Source organism: Choloepus didactylus, chromosome 10 (genome assembly GCF_015220235.1).
Source record: "Choloepus didactylus isolate mChoDid1 chromosome 10, mChoDid1.pri, whole genome shotgun sequence".
Classification (NCBI taxonomy): domain Eukaryota; kingdom Metazoa; phylum Chordata; class Mammalia; order Pilosa; family Megalonychidae; genus Choloepus; species Choloepus didactylus.
The window spans coordinates 85475473-85497953 of NC_051316.1; the positions used below are offsets into that span (position 1 = coordinate 85475473).

At 38.2% G+C, this 22481-nt stretch overlaps 1 protein-coding gene across 4 annotated transcripts in view; it reads right to left on the bottom strand.

The window, feature by feature from the left end:
• Positions 1-915: 915 nt before the first annotated feature.
• Positions 916-22481, bottom strand: part of GNE (glucosamine (UDP-N-acetyl)-2-epimerase/N-acetylmannosamine kinase) — a 51348-nt gene continuing 29782 nt past the window's right edge. For 3 of the 4 annotated variants that reach the window (XM_037851057.1, XM_037851059.1, XM_037851058.1), the window contains 9 exons: positions 20820-20972; positions 18505-18717; positions 15226-15313; positions 14323-14533; positions 11980-12109; positions 11401-11622; positions 6670-6852; positions 3909-4025; positions 916-2983 (listed from right to left, as the gene is read on the bottom strand). In XM_037851057.1, the coding sequence (XP_037706985.1) occupies positions 2748-2983; positions 3909-4025; positions 6670-6852; positions 11401-11622; positions 11980-12109; positions 14323-14533; positions 15226-15313; positions 18505-18717; positions 20820-20972 (1553 nt within the window). In that variant the 3' untranslated portion in view covers positions 916-2747. Of the gene's footprint in view, positions 2984-3908; positions 4080-6669; positions 6853-11400; positions 11623-11979; positions 12110-14322; positions 14534-15225; positions 15314-18504; positions 18718-20819; positions 20973-22481 lie in introns of all 4 variants that reach the window. The other variant, XR_005219101.1, reaches the window with a different exon arrangement.

Genomic DNA, 22481 nt, shown 5'->3' on the forward strand with positions numbered 1-22481 from the left:
GAAGTGGCACAGCCATGGGGCTCCCACCCCTGCTTTGAACAAAAACAGCCCTAAGTTTCTTATTTTGTGGTAATTTTCATTTGAAAAAGGGGGTCCATTACTAAAAACCCCTTATTTCCCACCTAACAATGCTGTGAATTCCCTCACCAACCTAGACATTTTCTCCCAGGTGGGCTCTTGTTTGTCACTGTCCCTTAGCCTAGGATCTTAGGAACATTAAGTATGTTTCACCAGGGGTCTGCCTGGGCTGTGGAGGCTGTAGTAGGACCTTCACGCCTTTGGATTCAGCCAGTAAACCTGAGTCATAGTGTGTGGCCCCTTTACCCTTGATTTCCCTCAGCACCTGTGGGGGTCTGTGCCATCCCTACCACTTTGTTCATGTTCTGTTATAAACTCCTTCATCTTGACCTGTGCTGTCCTTACAGTAGGCTGCTAGCCACATGTGGCTATTTGTTTAATTAAAAAATTAAAAATAGCATTTCTAGTCCTAGTCACATTTCACATGCTCAAAACTCACATGTGGTTAGGTGGCATCCAAGTTAGACAGTGTAGGTTATATATTTATATCATCATAGAACATTCCATTGGTCCATGCTGTTCTCCACAACTTGCGGTGGGGTCTAACACACCTATATACCCCACACACCTCCTTCATAAAAAGGAGGGAGTGGTCTAAGGACTCAGTGAGTGTTCAGCATTTAATATCAGACCTTTCTTGGGACCACTTGGCTATTTCAGATTTTAAATGTTAACAATGTTTTTTATTTATTAATCAAAGATTTTTTTTGTTAAGAAAATAATACTAGATGCTTTAAAGAAAGTTGTAACCTTCAAAAAGCAAAAACAACATAAATCTCTTCTGAGAAGGGAAATGTTTTTTAGCTAGTGAGTTAAGAGCAAAACAAAATACAAGTGTTAGGATTTCCCAAAGAAATGTATTTATTTTTTCTTTAGAATTTGGCTCAGAACAGTACAATAATACATTAAAATAAATTAAGATGTGATTATTTAACCATATAATAATTTATGCTGGAATATATTAGCCTTTCCACATATTTAATAAAAACAAGATGTGGTTTTAGATTCAGAACCATCCTTTCAAATATTTGGTATGAAACCTGCTAGCAATGCAACTGTTGAGTGTCTAGAGCAATCGTAGATTTCACCAAGGAATGACAGGTGCCCTTCACAGTACAAGATCTTAATCCCAGACAGTGGTGGCTGAGCAGACTAGCTTTCTTCTCGGGAGTTACTGTGGAATGTTTCAACATGAATCACCAGGACCTAGAGATAAATTATTTAAGGGTTGGTAGAGCTCTTAAGAATCAACCAACCTATTTTTCACATTAACCCACCAAGAAGGAAGGCAGCTCAAGTGCAATATTGATTCCTTCAGTTTATTTTATATATTAATGCTGAAGCAATACAATGTGGAAACCCTCAAGTTTCCCTAAAATAAACAATCTGGAAACAAGCATATGGTTTTTTAGATAATCTAAATGTACCCATAAAAACCTGTAATGTTGCTAGACCAAATACTGTGGTGGCATAATTTCTATAGCAGAGAGAAATAATTTGCTTAAATTCACAGCCGACAGGGTCGAAGATGAATCAAGTCATTTGCAAGTGAAGTATTCTCATTAAAGCTTTTGGTAGCCTGGAATACATCAGAATAAATTTGCATTTTGAAAGTGTTTTTGAAATAAGAGCTTGTGTGGCTTAGCAGAAAAAAGCACACATGGATCAGAGTCAAATCCTGTCTCTAAAACTCACTAGCCACAACACTTAAACACACTAAGCCTTTGATTTTTGGCTCTATAAAATGGGCATTAAACTATCTACCTTATGGGTTATGAGAATTTAGAATAAAGTATATGAAGCACCCTAGTTCAGAGCCTGGCACACAGTAGGCACTTAATAAATCTAAGGTGATTTTTCAACATAGTATGAAATTCTTTTGGGGAGAAAGGCATCTGCTTGCCAATAGCAAAGATCCTTTTAGGGTAAATCTCCTTGCAGAGGCTGTAAATCCCAGTGGGTTTTCACCCACCCCTAAGAAGATAAGACAGGGTCACCAAAGACAATAGTACAGATCCCTGGTGTAAAGTCTACGAATTCTGCTCGAGTAATACCAAATAACATCTTTCAACAAATGACATTTGCACGGGAGGGAGGGGGAGTTGACAGATGAGTCTGATCTCTTGATGTGATTATTTCACAGGTGTATATATATGTCAAAGCTTATCAAATTGTACACTGTAAAAATACCTTAATAAAGCATTACAAAAAAATTACTCAAGCCTTTCCATGGTAAGATTTCCTTCTGTCCCCTGACCCCTCTTTCTGATCCAAGTTTGGGGTTTGAGGGGTAAGGAGTATCAACCCAAACTCCACTGTCAAGTTCACATTCCAAGCAAGGCCTGCAGGTCTGAGCAGTACATCCAGTAAGCAGATTTCTAAGGCTTCCTCATCACTATTGTAGCGGTTTTTGGCACAGAGAATTGTGACTGGTACTTACAAGGTTTGATCTGAAATTATCCCTATTAGGAAAAAGTCAGAAAGAGCAGCATCTACAAAAATGTGGATTCAGAAAAGTGACTTTGGAAGAGGCAACAAAACATTAAAGTACCATTTTTCTGCCAAAGTCACCTGCAATTAAATTCCAGATTTGCTTTTTTAAAAATGTTCATCAAAAACACAAGAACTTGATTTCACAAAGAAGCTGTGGAGTCTCTCTCCTGGGATGCCTAGTAGATCCTGCGAGTTGTGTAGTCCAGGACCATGCTGGCCGCACCAAGCAGGGCAGGCTCAACCAAATCCGAAACCACCACGTCCACGTCCTGAACTGAGGACAAGGCTTGCTGGCGGATGACATCCTTGACAACGTGTATGTAGTGACTGGCTAGGACTCCGGAGAGGATCACAAGGGAAGGATTCATAGTGTGGAGGATGTTCACAACCCCAATACCCAAAGCTGTTCCAGCTACAGAAAAACAAAAATTAAGTTTCAGGGAAAGAGTCAAATCAAAAAACACCACAGAGGAAAATGGAAAACAGACAGCAGCCAGGAGTGGTTAAGTACACTCACATTAGGTAAGGGGAAGCAGGATTTTAAAAGCTGTTCATGATTTATTATTTTTAATTCATTTTTATTGAGATATAGTCACATACCATGCAGTCAAAGCGTACATTCAGTTGTTCACAGTACCATTTTATTGTGCGTTCATCACCAAAATTAACTTTTGAACATTTTCATTACCACACACACAAAAATAATAAGCATAAAAATTAAAGTGAAAAAGAACAATTGAAGTAAAAAAGATCACTGGGTGCCCTTTTTTTTTTTTGCTCCCATTTTTCTACTCATCTATCCATGCACTGAACAAAGGGGAGTGTGGTCCATAATGGCTTTCCCAATCACATTGTCACCCCTCATAAGCTACATTTTTATACAGTTCATGATTTATTCTTAATATGAAAAAATCATGTTATACTTTGAAGTGGAAAAAAGCAATGTATAGAGTTGTATATGTATATATACTATATTATGTGATTTCAACTACATAAAAAAATGAATAGAAAGACTGGAAGGAAATGTTAACAGTGGATATCTTTGGTAAAACACTAAGTGATACTTTCTTATTACTCTTCCGTATTTCTCTAAATTTCCTATAAAATAAGTATTGTTTTCAAAATTATAAAACAAAACACAAAACCTGTTTAAAAAGGCAATGCTGCCAAATACCTTGAATGTAACTCCCTTTTTCTCTCTAAGTAGGAAAAATGTCTCTGATCAGACATTCCAGAGCATTGGTCCCCTGGGAAGCTGGGTATTTTCCAGCCTAGCGGGAACCCTGGGATGTGTGAGGCCCACCCTGCACCAGAGCTGCCCAGAGCCACATACTCACCTGTTCGTAAGATGCTCTGGGCCTTGGCATTGCCAAGTTTTGCAGCTTGAATGAGGTGGAGCGCACCCACGGCTTCCTCCTTTGGCACTGACATCCCTTCCACCAACAGCAGATCTTCTGTTTGAGCAGAGGTGAGAAGGTGAAGCAGTCATTAACGAGCTGTGGGCAGCCCTGTGGGGAGGCCAAGCTTACAGGGCTGCCTCTGGGCAGCAAGACCCCAAGTAGGAAGACAAAGTTTTCTTTTCACAGTGGCAAAGACTTTTCTCAGTCTCAAACATCCATATACATTGCTGTCCTCTTGCTACCTAGTTCTATCGAATCCAGAATTTCCCTAACTCGAACATCCTCAACCCTGACCTACCCTTCTGCTCCTTCACTTCTCACTTCCAATACACAAACAGTCCTTAAACTGTTCTTTTTCCTCAAATTATCATATTTGTCTTCCATTCACCTCCTTCCTCATCCATCCCAAATGCAGTGTTACAGGACTTGCCACTGTCCCACATTTTATGACAGTGTAGCCCTGTGCTGCCATGATTAGCTTCATGACTCTGTCCACTTAACCTTTACATGTGTCTCTTTTCCTTTTTATAAGATTGGGAGTAAAAATACCTACCCTTGCAGAATTGTTTTAAGGATTGCATGAGATAATGGACATAAACTACTTGGTTAAGTGCTAACCAGAGTAAATGCTCAATAAACAGTAGGTACTTCTGTTGTTATCTATAGTCCTTGTCTTTCTGTCACACTCACTCTACCAGTCACCAACCCAGATCAATCTACCTTTCTAATCTGCTGTTACACTTGGGCTCTGGTAGGAGAAAATTCCCCAGTCATGAAGACTGCTACCTAGACACCTATCCTCCTCGGGCTCTCAAAGGCTGCCCTGCCCTCTCATTCTCCCTTGCTGCTCTTCTAAACCTTCACCACTTTCTCAAACCTTCTACCCACTTCCCCTCAAAACACCCCATCCAACACACACACTTCTTACCTCTCAGATAAAGGAGGACACCAGGCAGGGATTCCCTTACTCTTCTGCCCTCTACCTATGAACCCATCTTTGTTTGCATGTCTGCTCCTCCTTTCCCTCTCCTGTCCAAGATAGCCTCCCTGTCTGGGCTCTGGAACACAAGGACAGGACTATACCACCCTTTCTCTCTTGCATTCTCACAACCTTTGCTTTCATCCCCGCTGTCTGCTTTCCATCAGCGTGTACTCATGAATTCCATATCCTCAAGGCACTCTTCCCATCTACTTCAGTGTAGTTAGGCTTCTGCTCCCACTACTTGACTGGAACTTCTTTCTTTAAGGCATACATTTGCCTCCAAGGACAAAAATTGCTTCTTGGGCACAAAACAAAACAAAACTTATTCTTTTTATGTATAAAGCACAGATGTGCTTTTAAAAATCCATTGGGGGGGGGCATAATTAGGAAGAAAAGGCTAACCAGGCTCCTTATGAGGGTGATAATGAAAGAAACAACTGAGAAACAGTTTTAAGGGATTCAGATGTCCCGTGGCCAAATCCAATGAATATTTCTGATTTTCTTACAATACTTGACAGTACTGACTACTCCCTCCTTGAAATACTCTCCCATCTTAGCTTCTGTCATTGCACTTTACTCGTTTTCCCCTCATCTGTCTCCCTGCCCCTCTTATGTTGATGTTTTTCAGGATTCCATCTTTAACTCTACCTTTTGACTCACTCCCTCGGTTTTATTCATAGGTTTAACCTTCCACCCCAAGGCTGATCTCAAATCCCTATCTGAAGCCCAGTCATTTCTCCTGAGCAAAAGTCCCCTAGGCATTTCCACTTGGCACCAACCATTTCCACTTGGCACCAACCATTATCTTCTGCCTAAACCTGTTCCTCTTCTTCAATTCCCAACCTTGAGTTGTCCAACCAGAAAACTGGAAGTGCCTCTAGGACAGTCCCACTTAAAGCCATCCTCCATTCAACTATCATTTCCCCACAAAAAAAACACAAAGTTACACTTTAGTGAAGAATCTGAAATTCAGATTTGACCACGTCCTTCCGCTGAAATTTTTCAGTGCTTCTCTATTACCTGCTAGTGCTACTTACTCCTTGCCACTCTGTACCCTGCCTGGCCCTTTATGTGTACCACCACGGTTTCCCAGGCTGGAGGGAGCTCCCTTAGCCATACAAACTTGCCAGGCTAATTTTACTCATCCTCTGACTCTCAGTCTCCAAGACAGCACCCTAACATCTCCCTGTCCTGTATGGAGAGTGCAGCGAGGGAACTCTGGTGTCCTTATAAATTTACATTCCTTAGCAATTTTTCTCATTGCACTTGACACACTATAATGTTGTTAACTGACTCTTGTATTAGACGAAACTGTCCTGATTTTCATAACATGTCCAGAAACAGCTTTGATTCAAATATATCTCTCATGGTTTAACAATGTAACATGTTCATCCATTTATTCCTTCATTAAAACATGTATTAAGTGCCTACTCTGTACTAGGGGCTGAGAAAACAAAGATGAAAAAAAACTCATTCCTGCTTTCTTGGAGCCCAAGACCTGCCCCCCCGTCACCTCCTCTCCTGAAGAGGAAGAGTGTAAATGTGGGTCAGGAACAAGGACGCTGCAGCATTGGCATGAGAAAGCCTAGCCTTTCCTCTAGGTGGTAAAAGGGTTTTAAAAGCTCTGGCTTCAGTGTTCAGCTCTCCTCAGAATTTCTATTTTGAAGTATTTATCTACCATTTGGCTATTTAACTCCTTAGGAAAGAGAAACCAACCATCATGTAGTTTTTTTGCTTCCCTCTGCAAGGCCATTCCAGAGGCATATGCTTCAATACACCCATGGCTTCCACATGAACAATCAGGTCCATTCAAAGACACAATGAGGTGGCCAAGTTCTGCAGCACAGAAGGAGCTTCCATGGATCAGTTCATGCTGATGGATGATTCCACCACCAATTCCTACAGTGAAACAGAAATTGTCATGGCTGTTCACCTGATATAGAAAAATATAATATGGCAATTCCTCATCTATTAAGCATACCTTTGGAATGTGAAGCTCTATAAAATGTGTTTTTCTAAATAGTTAAAGCTTACCTACTAAATGCCAAAGTGTTATTTGGGATCATTTGGAATGGAAATCTTTTTAGCCAACTCACATCTGCTTGGCTCACTCTAATTTCAATCACAGCTATGGTGGATAGTTCAGTGCAAGCTCAGACTCGCCTTGTGTTGACAGCATTTCCACCTCAAGCACATGCTGCCCATCTTTCTACTTTCTGCACCAAAGCCTTTTCCAAGACAGTAAGATCCCAGTCAGCCATGCAAGCACAGCGCCTGGAGATAACCCTCAATCATGGGAATCAACTGCATATTAAAAGAATTATATACCATGATCAGGTGGGATTTATCCCAGGTATGCAAGGGTGGTTCAACATAAGAAAATCAACTACTATAACACAACACATTAAAAAAACAAAGAAAAAAAACAGAAATGATCATCTTGATGCACAAAAGCTATTTGGCCAAATCCAGCACCCCTTCTTGATAAAATAATAATAATAATAAAAAATGACAAAACACTTAGAAAATTAGGAATTCTAGGATAGAAGGAAACTTCCTTGACATGATAAAAGACATATATGGAAAACCCACAGCTAACTTCACACTCAATGGTGAAAGACTGAAAGCTTTCCCTCTAAGACAGGAACAAAACAAGGATGCCCACTGTCACCACTATTATTTAACATTGTACTGGGAGTTCTAGCCAGAGCAATCAGGCAAGAAAAAGAAATAAAAGGCATCCAAATTGAAAGGAAGAAGTAAAACTTTCCCTATTTGCAGATAACATGATCCTATATGGAGAAAGTCCTGAAAAAGTGAACAAAAAAGCTACTAGAGTTAATTAACAAATTCATCAATGTGGTGGGGTACAAGATCAACACACTAAAATCAATAGTGTTTCTATAGACTAGTAATGAACAATCTGAAGAGGAAATCAAGAAATAAATTCCATTTACAATAGCAATTAAAAAATCAAGTATTTAGGAATAAATTTAACCATGGACATAAAGGATGCATACATGAAAACTACAAAACGTTGCTTTAAAAACAAACAAACAAAAAAAACAAGGAAGACCTAACTAAATGGAAGGACATTCTGCATTCATGGGTTGGAACACCAAATATTGGTAAGACATCTGTTCTACCCAAAGCATTTTATAGATTCAATGCAATGCCAATAAAAGTTCCAACAGCCTTCTCTGCAACAACAGAAAAGCCAATCATCATATTTATATGGAAGAGTAAGGGGCCTTGGATATCCAACGCCATCTTGAAAAAGAACGAAGTTGGAAAACACACACTCCCCAATTTTAAAACTTATTACCAAGCTACAGTAAGTCAAAATAGCATGGTACTGGCACAAGAACAGACATATAGACCAATGGAATCACACTGAGACCTCAGAAATCAGCCCTAGCATTTATGGCCAAATGATTTTTGACAAAAGTGCCAGGTCAACACAATAGGGACAGAATAGTCTCTTCTACAAATAGTGCTGGGAAAACTAGATGTCCATATTCAAAAGAATGAAGATGGACCCCCTACTTCATACCATATACAAAAATTACCTCAAAAGGGATCAAAGACCTAAATATAATAAGCAAACTATAAAATTCCTAGAAGGAAACATTAGGGAAGCATCTTCAGGACCATATGTTAGGCAATGGTTTCTTAGGCTTTACCTCAAAAGCATGAGCAACAAAACAAAAAATAGATAAATGGGACTTTATCAAAATTAAAATCTTTTGTGCATCAAGGACTCCATCATTTTGGTGGTTTGGAGCTGTTTATACCCTAGAAAAACATGTTCTTAAGGTAAATCCATTTCTGTGGTTTAGAACCCATTGTAAGTAGGACCTTTTGATGAGGCTACTTCAGTTAAGGTGTGACCCACCTCAATCAGGTTGGTCTTAATCCTAGTACTGGAGTCCTTTATAAATGGAAGCAAGACAAAGAGAAAGAAAGCCACGAAACCCAGAAAGAGAAGGGAGAGACCAGGAGATGTTGCCATGTGGCAGAGGAGTGAAGGACTGCCAGCAGCCAGTCTTTGGGAAGAAAGCATCGCCTTGATGATGCCTTGATTTGGATATTTTCCTGAATTCTAACTGTAAGGGAATAAATTTCCATTGTTTAAATCAAACCATTTCACAGTAATTTGCATTAAGCAGCCTAGGAAACTAAAACAGATTTTGGTACCATGAGAGCAGGGTGCTGCTATTGCAAATAACGAAAGTATAGGAATGGCTTTGGAATTGGGTAATGGGTATAGGCTGGAAGACCAGTGAGGTGCTTGATAGAAAAAAATGCCTGGATTGCTTTGAAGAGACTATTGGTAGAAATATGGATGCTAAAGGTACTTCTCATGAGGACTCAGATGGAAATGATGCATGTGTTATTGGAAACTGGAAGAAAGGCTATCCTTGTTTTAAAATGGCAGAGAACTTGGCAAAATTGAGTTCTGATGTTGGATGGAACGGAGAACTTAAAAGTGATGAGCTTTTTAGGTGTTCTTTTCCACTTTAACTTTTATTCTTATTCTTTTTTGTGTATGGTAATGAAAATGTTCAAAATTGAATGTGGTGATGAATACACAACTATATAATGATGATTATATTGTACTCCAGGAATGACTGTATGGTATGTGAATATATCTCAATAAAATTGAATTTTAAAAAAAAGCAATGAGCTTAGATATCTAGTTGAGATTTCCAAGCTAAGTGTGGAAAGTGCAACCTGGTCTCTCCTTGCAGCTTATAGTAAAATGTGAGAGAAAAGGGATAAGCTGAGAACTGAACTCCTAGGCACAAAGAAACCAGAAATCAATGGTTTAGAAAACTCTGATCAGGCTTCTGGAAAATAAGTCGCCAGAGACCAGTGCTCCACGTGAGGGTTTAACTGAGCATGGATCTAGCCAACCATTTCAGAGCAAGTCAGAATTGGAAATACAGTTACCCAGAAAAGATCTATGGAAAGTCCTTTTGTCTGATGGTTTGGACCCCTGCATAATATATGCAAAACCAACAAGTTTTTTGCAAGATTTGTATGAATGGAACCACTGCCAGTCTGGACTAAAAAGGACAGAAAAGGGACAGATTGAAGGAAAAATCACTTCAAGGGCAGAACCATGGAAACTGAGGTCTGGATAGAAGACATCTTCTCAGGCCAAGAAAGCAGGTCCACCCATGTGTGTGGAAAGGGTGAGTGTCCTGGAGCTTGGAAAGGGTGGGCCTTCAGCCCCACTGTTCAGGAAGAGTGCTGCTCAACATCATTAGTCATTAGGAAAATACAAATCAAACATACAACCCACAATGAAATATTACTTCTCACCCATGAGAACGGCTAGAACTAAAACAAACGAAAATGGAAAATGACAAGTGTTGGTGAGGATATGGAAAAACTGGAACCCTCGAACACTGCTAATGGGATTTTTAAATAATGCAGCTGCTTTGGAAAGCAGTTTGGCAATTCCTCAAGTGATTAAACATAGTCACCACATGATCTAGCAATTCCACCCCAAGGTATATACCCAAAAGAAATGAAAACATATGTTCATACAAAACTTTGTACATTAATGTTCATAGCAGCATTATTCATAATAGCAAAAAGTGGAAGCACCCCAAATGAATGGATAAAGAAAACGTGTTATATCCATACAATGGAATATTATTAAGACCTAAAAAGGAATGGAGTACTGATACATGCTACAATATGAATCAACCTTGAAAACACTGTGCAAAGTAACAGAAGTCAGACACAAAAAGCCACATATTGTATTCCATTTATATGAAATGTCCAGAATAGGCAAACTCATAGAGACAGAAAATTAGAGGTTGCCAGGAGCTGGGGATTAATTTCTTAATGGGTACAGGGTTTCTTTTGGGATGATGAAAATGTTCTGGAATTCATAGTGTGATGGTTGCACAATATTGTAAATATACCAAAACCCACTGAACTGTCCGTTTTCAAATGGTTAAAATCGTAAATTTTTTTTCAATAAAAAATGTTTTCATAAATTTAAATCTACTTTAGGAGAATGAGGATTAAACTAAATAATGCATTTAATATGCTGAGCAAAGAGCTTTTCACCTTAACCTTAACCACTTAATGGATAAAAGTACCTATTATCTTTGCTAGTGAATAATGATTTTCCCACACTGTAAGAAGTATTATTGTAATCCCCATTTTACAGATGAGGAAACTAAGGATGAGTGGTTAAGTACTACTCCCAAAGTCATGGAGCTAGCTAAGTAGCAGAGCGAGGATTCACACTCAAGTTCAACTTTCTTCAAAGCCTGGGCTCTTAACCACTATGCTGCACTGATCTCAAGAGGATGCTAAACTTCAATACTTTTCCAACAAGAAATCATAAGGCTGAATAGGAAGGAACAACTTATCCCGACTCTACCATTCTTGCTCCTGAAGCAAACTTCTCTCTTATTCTCTTACCTGTACCAGTGATGAGTGTCACAAAGTTTTCCAATCCCTTTCCTTGGCCAAATTTCCTTTCTGCCAGGGCAGCACAATTGCCATCATTGTCTACCCACACTGGGAGATGCAAAGTGTCAGACAGGGGAGTCCTGAGGTCCACAGAATTCCATTCTTGGATCAGTTTGGTAGAATGTAGCACAATTCCTTCCCGAGGATTTACACGGCCACCCGTGGAAATGCCTAAACTCAACCACAAACAAAATATTTCGGGTTAGCAATTTTAGGAAAGTGTGCCAGCTTTCTTGGCTGAGAACACAAATTAATTCACCCAAGATCTCCTAAGACAAACATTACCCAAGGACTGCAAGGAAACATGAGGCAGTTCTGATCTAAGGCTGTAACTCCCCACAGGCATATAGTACACCAGTGCTTCCCCTATAATGTTTCCAGGCAGTCCACATGCTTCGGGCCCACAGACAGGACCTGGCGCCATGTATACACAGGGCCAACAATGACTTGATGTTCAGTCCTGCATCAGAACATAGTATACTTTGTACATTAAGATGAAATTTCTTAGACCTGTAATTCATATCTCACCTACTCCCAAAATTCTGCAGTTCAGTTTTACAGCCTCTGCTGCAGCTTCCACACACATCTGTAGAATTAAATTAATCCTCTCTTCATAGGTTTTAGGATTGAACTGTGTATACTTCTTAACTATTTCGCCCTAAAAGAGGAAAAACAAGTCCTTCTCAGTGGTCTTAGCTAAAGAGCATATCATGAATCTTTTGACCTTTTTCATGATAAATCAGACATTGCTGCAGACACTACTGCAGATTTAGATGACCGATAGGGAGGGAGCCACTGTCTGGCTTTGGCTGGCCCCAGAATAAGCACAAGTAGTTTCCAAGGGAAGCCATCTTGGCACATGGCTATCACAGCATCGGCAACTCCACAGCCAACCGGATGGCTCCCTCTCCTATGCTTAAGGTGGATGTTGGCTAACCTGAATCCAGTTCAAAGTCATATTCTTTCCTTTCAGGTTGACAGAATTTTCTTTCTAAAAACTTAGGCAACTAAATAGATATCCCAAGTAGCTGAGTTTTAATCAGCTCTAGTAACTGAAGCCAGCAATGGTATGGATACCCTATTTATTCAGTCCATGCTGGGCACAAGTACTGCACAGTCTAAAATACTGTGCTTTATCTATGTTTTAATACCACACAGGGATAGTCTTCCCTATCTTGTTTTAATTTTTTTTTCTTTGTTTTTCTCACTTATATATTATTTTAAGTAAGTTTCAGAATAATGTTGTTAAACTTTAAAAAAAATCCCATTGGTTTAGAACACTTATTTAAACTTTTTAAAAATCCCATTAAAATTTTGACTAGAATTATGATAAACTTATAATTCAATTTGGAAAGTGCTGACATTTTAAAAATAGTCCATCCAAGATATTTTTTCAAGGCTTTATGTTTTACAGTAAAGTTTTATAATTTTCTTATGTAAATCACATAGTTTTCTGATTTAGGTTATTCTTAGGAATTTTTGTTATTATTCTGAATAGGATCTCTTTTTCCATTATATTCTCTGGTTATTAATGGATTTTTATACATCAAATACAAGGGTTAAAGATATCACTAATGACTGCCATTAAAAATAAATCTAAAATAGTGCTTCTCAACCTTCACTGGGCATCAGAATCACATGGGCAGCTTTTAACACTTATTAATGCCTGGCCCCCACCCCCCAGAGATTCAGATTTAATTAGTCCGGGGTGAGATCCAAGCACCTGTTTTTATTTTTTAAGTTTCCAGGTAATGCAAATGTGTGATCAGAGTTGACAGCCACTCACTTAGAGGAAAAAAATCTTCGCCTACAATTTCATATAAGTAGAAGATAGTATTTATATATTTATCACAATATTGTCTTTTTAATTCTACAAGCTTTTTGGTTTATTCATATTGTCTGTATAAAATATTTTTATTTTCTCTGTCCACAATCTCCCTTTTTGCTGTTCCTTGCTTTATTACTTTCATAACTTCCAGAATTATGTCAAATAATGTTGCAGAAAATGTCCTTCTCTTTTTCTTATTTTCTATTTAATAGGAATGCCTCTAGAATTTCACCATTACAAAGGATATTGGCCATTGATATGGAATAGATGATCTTTATGTTAAGAAAATGTTTTTCTATTAATACTTAAAGAGTATTTATAAAGGAGGCCTTTCAGCTTTTCTTGAGAAAATCATGTTTTGTTTTGTTTTCCCTTATTTCACCTAATAGTCTTATAGTAACAAATTTCCTACAGCGTTATGTTTAAAATACATTATTTTTCATGGATTCCTGAAATACTTTAAATAATTTTGTGGCAGGTTTATCCTTCCTCATTAAGTCATTAGAGATCATTTTAAGGTGGACCATTTAGTATTTTTATGAAGGCGCTCAACCTCTGTCAACCTGTAGTGATGGTTTGGTTAATAGATAACCTGTACTTTACTCAGTAAAGAAGAGAATTTCAAAAATGCAAAATGAAGAACCAGTACAACTTACTATGTCCTAAAGGAGGTGCGATTACCTTTACCATATGCAGACACCCTCAACTAATCAGCATATTCCATGCTCCAAGTTGTTACCAAGTACAGGAGTACAGGTCTCCTGCATGACAAAAGCCATCTCAGGTGCCGAAGGGGGTCTCTCTATCGTCAGCTCAAGTCTTGAGGCAATATTACCCTGGATTCATTGAACTTACTTCTTTGTAATTTTAGTGATTAAGAAAGTGGTGAGACAAACATTGTAAAAGATCCCAGAATCAATATTATGGGCAAATGATTTACAAGCTCTTGTGTGTATTTCTAGTCCTACCTTCCAAGCATACTTTTTTTTTTAAATTTAATTACTTATATGGCTTATGAAGTTAGTGCTTAGGATTTATTTTACCTTCATGCTGACTATTGCAACTCGGAGGTTCGTCCCACCCAGATCAACAGCCAAGGCACTTAGTGTTTCAAGAATATGGTCAATATCTTGAGAGATATTCTCTTTCACAGGCGGAAAGCAGAATTTCTTTTGTAGTGGCTCTTGAAGATCAATAGATTTGAGAAACTTTAAAATCCTGGGAACAGCATTCCCATCCCCATATATCTTTGAACTGCAGTATACAAAAAGGGTAAATTAAATGCTGCTACCATACATCTTAAATTATGTTGAGAACATGGTATTAATGGAATCTGAGACTTCAGGTAAAAAAAAATAGTGCTTCGTCCTTTTAAAATAACATCTGGATCTCTTCAGCAACAAAGTAATTAAGTATCCACACCTTACCAATGCAATGCCTAGTTCTCCTAGTTGACTGAAATATAACAGTTTCCAGCCTGAGATACCATTAATAAAATGCCTATATCATCAGAAAGACATTATCTTTATTAAGCCAATTTAAGACTACAACACGGTTTGAGGCAGTGGAAAAAATTTTTCTTTTGCTGTTTTAGCTTTTATCTTTACATCTCTGGGAAAACAAAATTATTTTCAAAAATGATATTCAAATACAGAGAAGTACGAATTAAGTAAAATGCTGAACTAGACTATATTTAAAGAAAATCAATTACATTACTTTCTAATACTTACAGAAATTCAATTTAGGCTAAAGAAGTACTTCTTAGCGTAAGTTCTATATGCATTAACTGATGCGGTATTAGCAAGCCCTGTCTCACCAGTGGTGAGGGGGCCCTGGACATTGAGACTGAGAGCTCTGTTAGGATGATTAGCCAGTGAGCACAACTTTAAAATGATACCCAAGGCAGTTTCCCTTTTAAATCACCCAAAAAAGGGTTTGATACTCACCAAGGGTATTGTTTACCAAATTGAAGGTGCAGCGCTTGCAATATTTTGTCTTGGGTGTCAGCATCCCGGACATGAAGAACATTCTCCCCTAGGTAAATCCAGTAATATATTACAATGATTTAGAAATGGGGATATACAAAGAATGAAGAAATTAGCAGTGTGTTGTGCGCATAATTAGCCCTGAAACCTAAGGGACTTCAAATGTGAGCTTTCGTCTATTAGTGAGACATCAACTTTTCTACTTTATACCTTTTAAAGCACTCTTGGCAAGAGTCCCATAGAGCAAACACTAAAGGGCACTAGGGTCCTTTATTCCCAAAGAGAATAAATCAATTTCTTGTTTGCTTATTGAAATAAGGGGGATTGATCTATCATCCACTTGCCACTCCTCTCATCATTTATCAAATCTACTCTCTTCCAGCCTGCTTTGCTTTCCACCTGCTCAGCCAGTCACTGAATCAGCTGGTCAGTTAGTCAGTTGGTCAGTCACTTTCTTCCCATCATATCAAGCTATACATTTTCTAACCAATGTGAGGGAGTAAACACACCAAAAATGGCCTATGTTTCTCAACAGGCTTGGCTAAAAGGAGGAGAGGACCAGAAGGGTGGTAGCTGGAGAAAGGTGAGTGGTTAAGGCAGGGTCGTTTTGTATTGTTTTGTTTCAAAGAAGTGAAAAGACCGAGGTATGTTTAAATGATGAGGAGGCTAGAGATACTTGCAAGAGAAAAGATGACTGATGGAGTGAGGTCCCTGGGAAGGCAGGAAGGGTGGGGATCCAGAACACAGAGAGAAGAATGAGCAATGGACAGGCCCAAGGAATCCTCTCCACTGTAAAGAAGGTGAGAAGGAAAGAAGGGCTGGGCATGTGCATTTATAAATGTGGTAGCAGAAAACACAGAGGCTGCTTTTGACAAAGGCCAGGCTGCCCAATCCAGTGTCAATTCCCTGTTCACATCAAACTTGAACCCTCAGCAGCATTCAATACCCCCTTCTTGAAACTCTCTTTTCTTGGCTTTTAATATCACCCTCTCCTAGCTTTTCTCTGACCTCACTGGCAGTTCCTTTTTAGTTTTCCTTGCTGTCTCTTCCCTCTTCACCAGAACTCTAAATGGTGACAGGTTCTAGAGATTGGTCCTCGAGTCCAATATCTTCCCTATTTAAATCTTCTCCCCCATTTAGTCTCTTGGTTTTAAATACCATCCATAACACAGAGTGCCACTAGTCCTCTATATTCTTTCTCTATGCTAGTAATAGAATTTTTAGCTGAGTACCTGATCACCCAGATAGACTATATATTCCTCAGCTTCCCTTGCAGCTAGATGTGACCATGTAACTAAGTTCTGATGGGATATAGGAAAGAAATATTTGCAACTTTCAGGTCATGCACTTAAAGGGAAAGGCATCTTCCTCTTTCTTCCTTTCTATTGGCTAATATGTAGACTTCATGGCAAGAGCTGGCGCAGCCATAAACAAGGTAGATGGAGGCTACATCTCTGATGATTGAGGAGCTGCTATACCAGCTCCAGACAGCCAACCAGTGAGAAAGAAAGAACATATAATTTATTTAAGCCAGTATTATTTATGATCTCTTTGTTGTAGCAGCTAAGTGATATCCTAACAACACGCCATCTATATGCCAATAACTCTCAAATTTATATTCTAACTCTAAGTCTCTGGAACTGTCTAGCTGCTTACTTGCCATTTTCACTCTGATATCTAACAGGCATCTCAAACTTAACTTGACCATAGAGAACTCTTAATTCTACCCTCTCCCAAACCTGTTCCTCAATCCAAAAATCTAGGAGTTATTATTGATTCCTTTTTTCCTTTGTCCTCCTACTCCTGGCATCAGCATGTCCTAAAACATACCCCAAATCCATCTAACTTTTCTCCATCTCTAATAATACCACTTAACTGAAACCACTATCATCTCTCATCTGAATAGCTGAAACAGCCCCTTAACTTGTATCCATGCTTCCACTCTTCCCTACCACATTCCACTCTCCACAGCAACCAGAGTGATCTTATCAGATCATGCCATTCCCTCTCTTAAATGGCTTCCCATCATACTTAGGAAAGACTCCAAACTGTTATCCTGGCTTACAAAGGCCTGCCTTCTTCTCGAATATCATCTTGTATCACTCTTCCTCTTGCCCACTCCTTAGCCACACTGGCCCTTCTGTTTCTTAAATATTTCAAGCTTTTCCCCATCTTAGGGCCTTCATACTCGGCTATTCCCTCCAATTCCCCCTGATCCTCCCATATAGCTGACTCCTTGTCATTCAGATCTTAGCTTAAGTGTCACCTCCTCAAAGAGGCCTTCTGTGACTACCCAATCCAATGTAGTTACCCAGTTATCTCATTACCCCGTGTTAAAATCTGCACAGCACACAGAGATCCTGATATTTTTCTATTTGTTTTCTGTTTGTCTATCATTTATATCATCTCCCACTAGAATATAAGTTACATGAGAGCTCAGTTCCAGTTTGCCTAGTTTTCTGCCAAATTCTAGTTCCTAGCACATAGTGTATGCTTACTAAATATGTTCTTAATGAATGAAGTTGAAAGACTTTCCATCTAATGGCTTCTATTTTTTTCTGTGAAGTGGGAAGCAAAATAATATGCTGGAAATGAGAAAGGAAGAAGGTCTAAAGATAATGGAAAAAGTTAGGGTGGCAATTATGAAGAAAAGGAGAGAGCAAAGCAGGAACTAATCTCCTTGGTTCTAGTCCAGTTCTTTTTCGATTAACTACATACTTTTTTCCATTAACTACACATACATACTTGAATATAGATAGGATTAGAACTTGGACTAATGTTAATAACAGGATCTAGCTCAGTTAGGAAACTCTTTAATAATAATCCTACTTATACTTTAGATATTAAAGGGGCACCTTACTTAGAATTGCCATGCTCTAAAATACTGACGAAGGGATTCTCTCCTAGACCAAGACAATGAAACATGAGCACTCATATACTACTAACACATTCAACAACATTCTCTTTTAAACACAGTCACCAAAAACCACAATTAAGAAGCTCTTAGTTCTAACTGATGTTACAAAGACAATAAAAATGTAGGCAGAGCTCTAAAGAGTTTGGTAAAATCAGTGTGCTATTTATGGGCTATTTATAGACTTTAGACTACGATTAATCATTAACCTCATTCACTCACTTGTTCATAAATATGTATACCCAGCACTGATACATGCATGCCTTACAATAACTCATACATATGTATAAAGCTTCATCAGCTGAAATATAAGCAAAGGTAAATACCTGTTTCTCTTCCAATCTGACGTGTTCCCAGATTGATCACCGGTGTACCAAAAGCTCCAACCTCTCGCACCCCACAGCTGCTGTTCCCAATCATACACCCAGCATGAGCAACCAATTGTATAAACTGGTCAAATGGGACATGTTTAACTGCCCGAAAATTGGGATGATGCTCAATGCCCTTCTTCCGCATCACTCGAACCATCTCTTTGCTCCCTGTGAAAATGAAAAGAACCAATTGTTAAATTTATGAGATAAAGAAACCATTTTCATTGTTTTGTGTTTTTTTAACTTTACTAAGCCCCACTTAAAGAAATCTCCCTATTAACTTACACTGGTTATTAGGGAAACAGCAATTTTAATTACTCATCTTTTCATGAATGATGAGTATCTCAAATGTCTAGCCAGCTCTCTGTTTCAATGCAAACAGCAGGAGCTGGAATTTCTCAGAGAACTCAGCAAACCAAATACCTTTCATTAATACCTCAGTAAAAACCTTTACTTTTTAAAACAATGAAAAGGTTAGAGACAGGTCAGTGGTTTCTATCTCTTAAGCTGAGAGTTCCTACAAGAGAAGCTGATCGGAGAGCCTCTGCCTCAGCTATGCTCACATTTACACTAACCACAGCTCAACTGGATAGCACTCCGACTTATGTGGACTAAACCCCTAGAAAACACAAACAGATTTTGATATTGTGTCTGATATTTTATTTTAAATGCATGATTTAACATACTTTTTAAACAAGGATGAGGGGAAGACAATATTTAATGCCTCTGTGCTTGCCTCTCTACTTACCCTTTTCCCAGTTATTCTTCTCCAAGGGAGGAAATGTTGCTAATCAGATTTGTTATGAGGCACGACGAGGACCGCTCCGTGCTCACCGGTGGGTATGAGCTGCACCAGTTAACAGAAGATGCACACGCATGTGTTCTCTCTCTTTTTAACTTTCTCTATGTGGCAGTAAATGGAGTCAGGGTCTGCCTCCTTGGGGCAGGCCTTGCCACTTTTCTCTATATCTAATCTTGCCAGAGCATGCTGGTCATCACCTATGGTTATTGTAGCATGTGGCAAGCCAGAAGGTACTATTAATCCAAGATTTGGATTTAGATTCAGGTGAAGGATCCTCACTGGCCTTAATCCTATACCACATGCCACCAGTCCTAGACTGGGGAGCTGGGCACTAAGCTATATAAGGATAAACTAATGCTTTTAATCTTATTTCACTATTGTTCCCTACATATATCTCATCAAAAACTCCATGGGGAAAAGGAGCAAATGGCAGGCATGATATAGATATTCCTGGGACCCTTTAACAATTTTCATATGGGAAAAATGTCTCTAATACTAAATTGCATACAATCAGGAAAGTGTATTACAAGCAGAATATAGCTGACAGTGAAACTGAACAAGAGAGATAGACAATTACATTACGAATATTTATACAAAAATTTAAAGGATTAGAAAAGAATAAATGTGAAAGTTTTTGAAATACTGATACATTACCTGAATGAAATCTGGGTTAGGAGTTCTTAGATTTTTTTTTCAATTAACACCCTACTTTCTTTCCCCTATCAGAAAAGATTATTCAAGGGATTATTCAAAAGTGGGATTCTTTCAGAGTAACATGGTGACTTGGCATTGCAGGGAAGGAGTCCTGCCTCCTTTACAGAAAAAAACTTAACAGCTCAGCATCAAGTAGTGTCAGCAAACAATAATCAGTAATTGGAAATTTCCCTTTGTAGTGTCCTGTTCTGACATTTCTCACTTATATGTCATATCCCCATTAACTTGCCCAAGGTCTCACTAGCACCATAGAACTGTCCACCAGTAGGGATCAACCGGGTCGGGTTTGAGGATAAACTGGTTGGAGACTCCAAATCTATATTGCTTAAGGTATAACTAACAAAAATAAGAAAGAGAGCAAGATATAACAATAATGGCTATTTTACTGCAGCCAGTGGGATCTCTGCTTTCCAAGGGTTACTCCTTCACTTCAGCGTCCAGGTTTATGTCTCTTGGTTATTGCTTTTTCTTGGTGGAAACTGGAGGGAAGAGACTAAACATGAGACTAAAGTGGAGATTGGAAAGACCATTTTTTTACATTTATTTCTTTCCTATTAAGTTTCTGTTAGACTTGATAAAAACATCACAAACTCTTCAACCTACAGCATAATTGGTGATACTCTGAAAACTGGAATGCATTTCCGAATAGAGTGGCCTTCAATCATGAGCAGAATAGGAAGGAAAATCAAAAGAGGTAATAGAAACATAAAATTTGAAATGATAGGTGACATAATTTCATTTTCATTTCAGTTACCTGCATCAATATTTGGAAACAGAACTAGGGTCCGCTTGTTAAATGAGATAAGTGCATCCAATGTCAATTCAAACATTTTTATGGAATGCTTAATGTCAGTGGTCACAGGGTGCTGTAGCGCAACAATATAATCTTTAGATTTTACATCATCACCTGTTTAAAGAAAATCAAACCACATTGGTTCATTAGTTAAGAATCTTAAAAGAGAAAGAAGCAAATTCTAAAAGCAAGACCTCAAAGTCTATGCTTTTAAAAATTCTAAGGTGAAACAGTTTATCAGATTCTAAACCTTCAAATTAGAATCAAATGTTGAGAACTTATAACAACAAGCCTGAGGATTTAGAAACTTCTACAAAGGTGCTTACCACCACAAACATAAAACATAACTTCAAATAATAGGCATTAGAGATTCATTATGTTTTAAAATCCAACATATTCCAAAGCATTACAAAATATGTGACTCTTCTCAATTTCTCACTAATGTTTCTAATGAATATTAATAGAAACAATAGTAGTGAATAATAATAGGTTGCAAATCAGGGCAGTCAAAGTATGAATCAGCATTAAACACATTTCATGTAATACAAGCTGCTCCCCCATACCATCACCTACCAGTTTCAACAAATAACACGTTTTTTCTACCTCTGTTCAAAGGACTAGAAAGACTTAATTCATCACCAGAATGAATCCCAAGGACAGTTTCTCAGCAAAACTTTAAAGTGTGAAAGTTTGGATGGACAGTGCTATGCCAAACAACACAAGACATTTATCAACAGGGCCTAAATTATACCATAAAACTGAAAATCAGCTCTACTTTCTTACTTTTAATGAAAGAATATTCTTCCCTGTGATACTAATTTTCATGATCAATTTTATCATTATATCATTATATATATCATATAGTTTATCATTAATTTCCAAATTCAATCAATGACAGTTTTTTTTTATGGTTTAATGGTAACAGAGAATTTTCACTAAGTTACCATCCACAGTACTATTTGATTTAAAAGAATACTCTGGCTCCAAAATTTTATTTTAAAAATTATTGGTCCCATATTAGCTTCTAAACTGGGTAAAGACATAATTATTAAATTTTTGCACAAACTAGGAAAAAGATCTAAAGGTGTAAAAGAATCTATCAGAAATTTGATAAAACATGAGAGGATCAAAGTTCAAAAGGAAAACTCTCTCTGATCACAGTAATTCTAGAAAGAGATCAACTTAAAATCAGGCAATCTACTAAATACAGATCAGGGCCATCAGAAAGCAACTGTTTCAAAGAGAATTAAAAACTGAGGAGGACGGGGAGTAGCAAGAAAAGAAGTGTCTTCATTATGAATTACTATGTATATGTGCTGTAATCTGACCACAAGTTCTGCTATAGTGCATGCTTCTATAATGTGAATTAACTCTTCTGTCACTGATAAAATGAGGAATGATGTCAGCCTCTAATGTAGTAGTTGAGTTATTCACACATGAGTCCTCATGGCTGAGTGAAGAGTACTCTAAGGTAAATGTATACAAGCTGTGAAGAAATACAGTGCCCATCACAGAGGACCTTCACCCCACATTCTTTCTCTTGGTTCAGTTTGCCCATGTGCGCTGTCTTAAAAGCATTTATTGGGCAAGCCTCTCTGACCTTTGTGCATGGAGTGTGGGAGG